The sequence below is a fragment of the Artemia sp. Qi Xiang Cuo genome, chromosome 11, assembly GCF_049724085.1.
Source record: "Artemia sp. Qi Xiang Cuo chromosome 11, ASM4972408v1, whole genome shotgun sequence".
NCBI classification, from domain to species: Eukaryota; Metazoa; Arthropoda; class Branchiopoda; order Anostraca; family Artemiidae; genus Artemia; species Artemia sp. Qi Xiang Cuo.
Genome location: NC_142804.1, coordinates 10,156,788 through 10,166,728, shown reverse-complemented (window position 1 = coordinate 10,166,728; position 9,941 = coordinate 10,156,788). Strand labels below are relative to the sequence as shown.

The 9,941-nt window shown below is 38.7% G+C and overlaps 2 protein-coding genes across 2 annotated transcripts; both read right to left on the bottom strand.

Annotated features, from left to right (window-relative positions):
- Positions 1-7,134: 7,134 nt before the first annotated feature.
- Positions 7,135-7,530, bottom strand: LOC148946619 (uncharacterized). The gene has a single exon (XM_089096367.1). It carries the CDS (start codon positions 7,528-7,530, stop codon positions 7,135-7,137), a length of 396 nt encoding a protein of 131 aa, XP_088952493.1.
- Positions 7,531-8,100: 570 nt separating this feature from the next.
- LOC148946618 (uncharacterized) lies at positions 8,101-8,583 on the bottom strand. The gene has a single exon (XM_089096366.1). It carries the CDS (start codon positions 8,581-8,583, stop codon positions 8,101-8,103), a length of 483 nt encoding a protein of 160 aa, XP_088952492.1.
- Positions 8,584-9,941: the final 1,358 nt, after the last annotated feature.

Here is a 9,941-nt window from a genome sequence, read left to right as displayed (position 1 = left end):
ATTATGGAAAAGGTGAGGATGAAGCATTCCAATAAAACCTGCCCACATAATAAAGCTATCGTAGCATTGAATGGTGAGAAAGAGAAATATTTGACATACGAAACAAGTGCTAATGGCGATCTTATTGGAAACGTATGCGTGCGCTGTCATAAAATTAAGAAGTTGAATTCCTTTGGAGTACCCAAGAATTTCTACTATCAAAGTGCTGGATTTGCGAGAGTAACATTTCCCGAGATGATAGTGCTCAAAAAGTATACTAGTCTGAAACTTTCAGTTGACGACAAAGGCCAACTTCTTGCTACCGCTGCTGGTAACATATTACCCGTTGATAGATCCTATCACCATATTTCTGGCATTACCATTCAAAAGAAGACAAGATGGAAAAGACAGGCATACAGCTCTAACAGTATCAGAAGTCATATCATATCCAAGTGTCAAAACTGCGACCTATGCAAAAATAATATCGTAATAGATAATGAAACCGCAGGTAAAATAAAAGGGCTTTGAAAGACAATGTCATCAAGGAATATAAAAATGAATGAAAATAAAGCATCAGCAAACGTTAGTACTACCATCATGGGATTTACCAACAGATGCAGTTCATAAAGCCGGTATTATCGACAATGAAATGTTCGACGACGTTGTTCAAAGCTGTGCATACCCCCAAAATGGAAATATGTGACATCTGAAGAGAAAACCTGACGAAGCATTTTATGGCTAGATTTAAGGTGTTCATTTTGTATGATGATATTCAACATCATACAAAATTGCAATTATTTCAATAAAAATATTTCATTCCATTACTTTGTCTTGTTTCGACTATTTTTAGCGTACGTTATCAACTCCGGGAATCAAAAGAGGACTTGAAATTTTCTTCACTTCTTTGGGAAAAAAAATTCAGAATTAAAATGGAACTTTTCTATTCTTTAGAAAAAAATTAAAAACCATTGGAAATATAAACCATTCAAGACATGCCTAGCAGGCATTCAAAGATACCTTGACAGATGGAGGGTCTTAGTAAATCGCTGAAAATGAAGTATAAAAAAAGTAAAATCTCGTTTGACCACACTTAATAAATATTTCATAACATCGGCGACAGAAAAGAGGAATTTTAATTTTTTCACGTCAATCGTGTATCTGCTACTTAAATTCTCAATATGAAAGCTATTTGTTTGACCATTTTAGCATTAGTTGCCTTTGTTTCAGGTAGGAAAGTTCTTTTAGAACTGTTCTCATTCATAAGCGAACAGTCTATATATTTTGTTTTGCACAATAGTTGTTTTCAATCCAGCCTCCTCTCCCTTGGTAGGCATTAACTTATTAACTTTCCAGAACTAATAGCTGTATTCATGTTCCACCTACACTTATAAACTAAAGAATTAAAATATTTAAGCATATAAAAAAATATTCTTAAATTTGAGCTGTGAATACAGACTTATTTGTTGGGCTTTCTACAATCAATCCTCTAGCTCAACCGTTTTTCAGGGTGTTATTCCTTAATTCAGGGTGTCATTCCCTCAGGGTATTATTACCTTTGCCCTGAGGGCTCTGGGAGGTTTGTCATCCTCAAAGACATAATTTTCAGAACTTTCAACTACGTTGAAAAAATGGCTATCCCCAAATTTTGATTGGATATGTTTGGGGAAATAGTGGGCGTAAGAGGGGGTTATTACCCTCTAATCACTTCCTACTATTAAAAAAAACTAGCCCTTTCAATTTCCAATCGAACGAGCCCTTTTTGAAGTTTATACGACAACCCTTTCTATAAAAACCTTGTATGCTCCCACGGCATAACTTACAACCCTTACCCTGAGGGGTGTGTGGGGGTTCATCATCCTCAAAGACCAGATTTCCCAAACTTTCGACTACGGTGAACAAAATAGATATCTCAAAATTTTGATTGGATGTGTTTGGGGAAATGGTGGTCGTGAGAGGGGGGTTAGCTGCCCTCCAGTCACTTTCAACTTAAAAGAGGCACTAGCCCTTTCAATTTCCAAATGAATGAGCTCTTTTTGAAGTTTCTACGACAACACTATCAATAAAAACCTTATATAACCCCAGTTTGTAACTTACAACCCTTGTCCTGAGAGATATTTGGGGTTTTGTCATCCTCAAAGACATAATTTCTAGAACTTTCAACTACGTTGAACACAATGGCTATCTCAAAATTCTTTATTGGATGTGTTTGGGAGAATGGTGAGCGTGAGAGGGGGTCAGTTATCCTCCAATCACCTTCGACTATTAAAAAGGGCACTATCCCTTTCAATTTCCAATCAAATAAGCCCTTTTTGAAGTTTTTATTACAAATCTTTTTATAAAAATCTTATATGCCCCAGGGCATAACTTGCAACCCTAGCCCTGAAGGCTCTGAGGGGGTTATCACCCTCAAAGACCTAATTTCCAGAACTTTGAACTACGTTGAACAAAATGGTTATCTCAAAATACTGATTGGGTGTGTTTGGGGAAACTGTGGGCGTGAGAGGGGGGTTATTTGGTCTTCAATCACTTTCAACTATTAAAAGGGCAATAGCCTTTTCAATTTCCAATCGAATGAGCTCTTTTTGAAGTTTCTATGAAAACACTTTCTATAAAACATTATATGCCTACAGGGCATAACTTACAACTCTTGCCCTGAGGGCTCTAAAGGGGTTATCATCCACAAAGACTTAATCTCCAGAACTTTGAACTAAGTTGAACAAAATGGCTATCTCAAAATACTGATTGAATGTGTTTGGGTAAATGGTGGGCGTGAGAGGGGATTAGTTGCCCTCCAATCACTTTCAACTATTAAAAAGGGTACTAGCCCTTTCAATTTCCAATCGAATGAGTCCTTTTAGAATTTTCTATGACAACCTTTCTATAAAAACCTTATTTTCTCCCAGGGAATAACTTACAACCCTTTCGCTGAGGGTTGTGGGGGGCTTGTCACCCGCAATAAGCCCATTTCCAGATCTTTTAACTACGTAGAACAAAATGACTATATCAAAATTTTGATTGGATGTGTTTGGGGAAATAGTGGGCGTGAGAGGGGTTAGTTACCCTCCAATCACTTTCAACTATTAAAAAGGGCACTATCCCTTTGAATTTCCAATCGAATGGGCCACTTTTGAAAGTTTGGCACTTTTGAAAGTGTTATTCCCTCATAAGCAGGCTTTTCACAGTGGCTGTAAAACTATGGGTGTTAAAAAAGAACTCTCGCTAATTTAATATGATAAAATCAAGACTAAAAATTGATAAGACCAATACATTTTTTTAGACTTTTCAAATACTCACTGTAAAAATTAAAAGTTTAAATATAGAGAAAAAAAGCTCCTGACCTAAATGATTAAGCAAAAATATTTTCTTTTCAACAATTTGTTCATGCAAAAATTTTCAAGCTTTCAAAAATTGTTCAGACTTTCAAAACTTTCGTTTCTAAAGCGTTAGTTTTGATTCCTGATTGCAATTAGCATAAGGTGCTTTTTGCTTATTGATCACTGCCATGAACTGTTAGATTCTAGCATCAAAACCTATATTTTTTTAAAGAATATAAAAGCCTAGAACATATGAAATTTAGACCCTTTTCTTGTTTAAAGTTTCCTAGTTTAAAGTTCCCATTTATGTTTCACCGGAAAAACTGTAGAATCAAAGTTGAACATTTTTCTCTTCTTAGGAAAAATTCAGAACTAAAGTGGAACTTCCTCACTCTTCTCTGAGAAAGCTCAGAATCGAAGTATAGCTTTTTCTCTTCTCTGTAAAAAAATTCGGATTCGGAGTAAGACTTTTTTTCGCTTCTTTGAGAAATTCAAAACTGAATTGTAACTTTTTCTCTTGTTCAGAAAAACTTCAGAATCCAACTTGAACATTTTTTGTCTTCTTTGGAAAAAAATTCAGAATCAAAATTTAACATTTCTCTTCCATGGAAAAATTCTGAAGAGAACTTTGAACTTTCTTCTCTTCTGTGAGAAAATAACGAACTTAAGAAGGACTTTTTCTTCTTTGGGGATAACTCTCCTTCGAAAAAATTCAGGATCAGAGTTTAACACTTTTTTTTCTCTTCTTTGGAAAACATTCAGAATCGGAACTCAACATTTTTTCTCTTCTATGGAAAAATTCAGAAGAGAACTTGAACTTTTTTTCTTCTTTGTAAGAATTCAGAGCCAAAGTGGAACTTTTTAATTTCTTTGATGAATCTTAGACCAGGAGCATATCCTTAGAAAATATTGAGAATCGAGTATAACTTTTCGATATTCTACGGAAAAATTCAGAGCAGAACTTGAACTTTTCTTCGTTTCTTTGAGAAAACTCGGAATTAAAGTGGAACTTTCTCTCCCCTTTGGAAAAAAATCAGAATCAAAATATAACTTCCTCTATCTTCTACAGAAAAAATTCAGAACAGAACTTGGAATTTAAGTTTTCTTCTTTTAGAAAATTCAAAACTGAAGTGAGATTTTTTCTCTTCTTTGTGAAAATTTAGAATTGAACTGGAGCTTTTTCTATTCATTGTAAATTTGGAATCGTAGTGTAACATTTTCTCTTCTTTGAGAAAATTCAGAAGAGAACGTGAACTTTTCTTCTCTTTTTTGAGAAAATTCCGAACTAAAATATGGTAAATAATTGTTTAAAGCACTCAAGTGCTAGAATATCCTTAGTCGAAATGGTCCTTAGATGTGTAGGAAAAATGGTATTGCAGTCCCACTCTAGTATCAAGCTTGAATGCTTTCATGCCCTGGTTCTATTAAACCCGAGGAAATAATAAAAAATATTAAACAATTTTAAATATAGGCTATGTTAGGTTAAGTTAGGTTAGATGACGACGTTGTATCGGGGGCGGGGGGATGGAGCCAGAAGAATTGGAGGTGGAAGCGATATAATTGCAGGCTAGAAGCGGGGTTATCGCCCTATTAAAAGAAACAAAACAATATCTTTAAATGTCTTAGGAATGATGATGAGATGTCAGAGGGTGCTGCAGAGCGGTAACAGTCTCAAACAGGCTGTGAATCCTTGGAAAATAATAGGAATAAAAAATATATCCATTTACGGCGTTCAAACACTAGAAGACGCTTAAATTGTTGGTGACGGGTATTGCAAGGTGCCACACGGCAGTAAGAGTGTGGCACGGGGCTGGGAATCCCTGGAACATAATAGTAATAGAATATATATCCATTGAGGGCGTTCAAACACTAGAAGACGCTTAAAATGCTGATGATGGGTGTTGCAAGGTGTTGCAGAGTAGTAAGACTGTGGTAGTGTGGCGTGAATTACTTGGATTATCACATGAATTACTGGTAGAGAAATAACGAGCTCCACTGTTCAATGTCACGTGGATGGTAGGGGGCAGGCATGTAACTTCACGATGGTGTGGAGTGTTTTGGAGGTTAATATGAAAGTCCAGGCACGCAAAAACTTGAATCAACCGGTTGAAGTACAATTTTTTAACAAGAAATATCTGAAAAAATGTCTTGGGGTAATCGGGCGATGTCAGTGGGGTGCCACAGAGCAGTAAGAGTGTGGCATTGTGGCGTGAATTCCCTGGAGTATCACATTCGGGTAGTGAAATGGCAGGTTCCACTCTTCAGAGTCACGTAGATGGTAGAGGGCAGGCATGTAATGTTACGATGGTGTGAAGTGTTTTGGTGGTTAGTATGAAATTCCTGCCTCACGAAAAACTTGTGTTACCCGATTCAAGTACAATTTTTTTAAAAGAAATATCTGAAAAAATGTCTTGGGGTAGATCGGGCGATGTCAGAGGGGTGCCACAGAGCAGTAAGTGTGGCATTGTGACGTGAATTGCCTGCTCTAGCAATGAAATGCCAAATTCCGTTGTTCAAGTAACAACCGTGTTAAATTTAGACTCATGAGCTTATTTTCCATGGGAAAAAGTTGAAAATGTCCTAGGGGGGTGTGAGGGGTTGGTGCAACGTGGATGATGACTGCGCAGCTTTGTAATGCCACGGTTGTGTGGAGTGTTTTGGAGATTATTATGATAAGCTGGGCATGCAAAAACTTGAATCACCGGATTAAAGAAAATTTTTTACAAGAAATGTCTGAAAAATGTCTTGTATGTGATGATGTAATATCAAGGGGGCAGTCAAGTAATGTCACTGTGGTGCGAATTGCTTGGAGTATCATGCTCTACAGCTCAAGAGCTAGGGTGGAGGCATTAAAGAATTTTTACGGTGGAGGGGGGGGCGAAAATCTAATTTGCACTTAAAGAAACGTTATATTTCCGTTAAGAGCTCTCGGAAATATCTCAACAATGCCTAAAAAATTTCCATGTAATATCAATCCTGCTCTCTTAAAATCATTGCTAGGGGGTGGGGCGTATTGTCACGATGGGGTGAAATCTAACATCCCACTCAAAGAAACGTAGCATATTCGTTAAAAAGTTCTTAATATGGCTGAAATCTGAATCTAACATCAGCCTTTCTCTCTGGAAATGACTGCTAGGGGGAGTGTAGGGGGTGTTGTCAGGATATAGTGAACTATTCATAAGTTCTTAAAGAACTTAAAAAGTTCTTAATATGTCTTAAATTTGCATCTAGTATCTACTATTCTCTCTGAAATTGATTGCTAGGGGGAGGGTGGGGCGTATTGTCACGATGGTGTTGTAAACTAGCATCCCACTCAAAGAAACTATGCATTTTTGTTAAAAAGTTCTTAATACGGATTAAATTTGCATCTAATATCAACCTCTTCCTCAGGAAATGATTGCTAGGGGAGGTAGGGGCGTATTTTCAGGATATTGTGAAATCTAGCATCCCACTCAAAGAAATGATGCATTTTCGTTAAAGATTTTCTTAATAGGGCTGAAATTTGCATCTAATATCAGCCATATCCCCTGGCATTGCATGCTAGGACCCCAACTTACCTTAGACCTTAGATCCTCCAGAGCCAGGAATGGCTCATAGGGCGTCTACGAAGCCTTGCCAGACATCTCGGAACTGAGCTGCAGCCGTGACATCCTTCCACTGTGGTTGAAGAGACAGCTCCGCACTTCTCAGGTCCCGGTCACACTGCCGTCGTAGGGTGTGTCTTTGTCGACCTTTTTTCCGCCTCCCCTCGGGGCACCACTCATATATTGTTTTTGGGAGTCGATCCTCAGGCATACGAAGGACTTGACCAAGATACGTCCATCTCCTACGCATCAAGAGGTTAGTAACTAATGGCTGACTGGTTCGCCGACGGACTTCTATGTTGGTGACCTTTTCTTGCCACGATATGTAAGATCCTTCTAAGGCACATGTTCTCAAAAACTAGGACACGTTTCTCCAGTTGGACGTTTAATTTCCAGCATTCGCTATCATAGAGGAGGATGGACATCACATTGCTATTTAGGAGTCTTAACTTTAAGCGCAGAGAGTATTTACTACTGCGCCAAACTGGTGCATATTTATTAAAAGCAAATGTCACCTGTCCAATTCTCCTCTTAATTTCATTAGCTATTTCACCATCATATTCAATACAGCTCCCAAGAAACTTAAATTCTTTGACCTGGTCAATTGCTTTACCTTTGCATTTTAGTATCAGCGGGGAGTCAGATGTGGCCATGCTCTTTGTCTTAGTGACATTCACCGCAAGTCCCACTTTCTCGGCCTTTTCATCTATGGCGTCGAGTAGCAGCTGCAGTCGCTGTTTCGCTTCTTCGAGAAGAACAACTTCATCAGCGAAGTCCAGATCCGAGATTTGCCGGCTCTAATCTTCACTCCACAGCCTGAAGACTGCCGTAGAATATAGTCCATTACAATGACAAACAGGAGCGGGGATAGTAAACAACCTTGTTTGACTCCAGACATTATCCTGAAGAAACGCGTGTCTCCATTTTCTGTGCGAACGCAGCATTCACTATCTTCATAAAGTGCCATTATCATTTCGACTAGTTTATCAGGTACTCCGTAATAATTTAGATTCTTCCATAAAGTATCTCGGTCGATAGAATCAAACGCCTTTTCAAAATCAATGAAGAGCAGGTACATCTTTTTGTTCCATTCTCTTACTCTCTCATCATCAGCTTTAGAATCAAAATAAGGTCAGAGCAAGACCTACCTGGTCGGAACCCGTGTTACTCTTCTCTGAGGTGTGAATCTAGGGCTACTCTTAGGCGTTCTAGTATGACTGTGGCTAGTATTTGCTAGGCAAAGACGTTAGGTTGATGCCCCTCCAGTTGTCACAGACTAGTGCATCGCCTTTCTTGAAGAGTTTTACTAGTACACCTTTGGTCCAGTCTTTTGGAACTTTTTCGCTATTCCAGATGGCCACTAGGAGAGCAGTCCAAACGGTTATGCAGGCACGAAGGGACACCTTCAGCATCTCTGCCGTGATCCCATCTACTCCAGGTGCCCCTTCATTTTTCAGATTTTTCACAGTTGTCGTTACTTCTTCAGTGCTTGGGGGGTCAGCACTTACGTCAATTTGTAAAAATGGTTCGTCAGGTACTATTTCTGGATTGTCAGGTCTCGGTCTATTTAAGACTTTTTCGAAATGTGAGGCCCATCTCTCGTCAGCTTCCTGTGGATCCGAGATTACGTCCTCATTTTCATCTTTTACAAGGGATGTTCGGATTGTTTTCTTTTCGACTACCTTATTCGTTGGTTGATACACCATTTTCGAGTCTCCTCTCTTAGCAGCTTTTTCTGCAAGTGTTGCTTTTCCTCGATAACTTTTCTTTTGTCTTTCCTTGCACTTCTTGTAACTGCCTTACCTTTTTTTGTAACGGAGCTGTAACTGGGCTTTTTGTTCAGGGCTCAACGTGTTTAGGATAAGCGTCTGGGTCTCCTTGCGTTTACTGATACATTTCCAGGTGTCATCCGATATCCATTTTTCTTTCTTTCTATTCTTGAAGCCAAGGCTGGCCTTTGCGACGTCATGGTATGCTTTTTTCACTGATGCCCATATGTTTTCAACACTAGAGTCTTCAGCTTCATCGAGCAGGTTTAACGCTTCAAATTTGTTATGTAGTGGTATGCAAAAGCTTCTGCAGATATCACGATCTTTCAGCTTATCAGTGTCGAACTGTTTGTGTGTTGTGGCGTTGATTTTCGGTTTCTGAGCTTTCAGTTTAATTCTTACTTCGCTTATCATCAAGATGTGATCTGAATTCACGTCTGCTACTCGAAAGCCCCTTACGTCGAGCAGGCTACTTCTCCAGCGCCTTTATATGAGGAAATGATCAATTCGGTTTGTTGTCCGGCCATCGGGGGACACCCACGAGTACTTGTGAATCGTTTTATGTTCGAACATACTGCAGCCTATCCCCAAGTCGTTGCTTAGGGCTTAGTCAATTAGGAGTGCACCTAATTGACCCTGCCACCTTTCAATAATACACGGCACTTTTTGCACATATTACGATAGCCTTTTCACGTTTTTTTGTTTGTTGTGTTTTTAAACTGTTTTTTTTTTCTGTGTTTTTAATATAGTTTGTAAATTTTTTGAAGTATTTACAAACTATAAACTATCTCTAGAAATAAATTTAGCGCAATTGTCTCTTAAAATAAATATTCCCCGTCTTCGTGCCAATTGACGCAGGTGCACGGAAAAACAAGGGTTACGTTCGGAATCCTGCCAGGTGTGTCATGGAATTGACAGAGGTGTGTCTTGCGACGTCCCGGGAATGTGTTATTTCGTTAAAGTATTGAGTAAGACAGAATATTGGGAACGGCTTGTTAGTCCTCTTGCTTGGAGCGCTGTTCTATTGGAAGGGAACTGACCTTTCGAGTCCTAGCGAGGACAAAGAACTAAAGAAAAAAAAGAAACGCTTTGAACGTTTTGCGCGAAAAATGAAAAGTCAAAAAATGGCATTATGCGACAGTGATGCGCACCGTCGTTACATAAAAGTGTGTTCTGACCTTACATAGGGTGTGCCCCGTAATTAAGTTAAAACAAAAATAATGCGTTGAGCGTTTCGGGCTAAAAATGAAATGTCAAAAAAGTATTATGTGACAGTGATGGTTGCACCGTCATTG

Bases quoted from the DNA above. Each gene is read 5' to 3' on its own strand.
- LOC148946619 (XM_089096367.1), bottom strand. From the start codon at position 7,530: ATGGCCACATCTGACTCCCCGCTGATACTAAAATGCAAAGGTAAAGCA.
- LOC148946618 (XM_089096366.1), bottom strand. From the start codon at position 8,583: ATGGTGTATCAACCAACGAATAAGGTAGTCGAAAAGAAAACAATCCGA.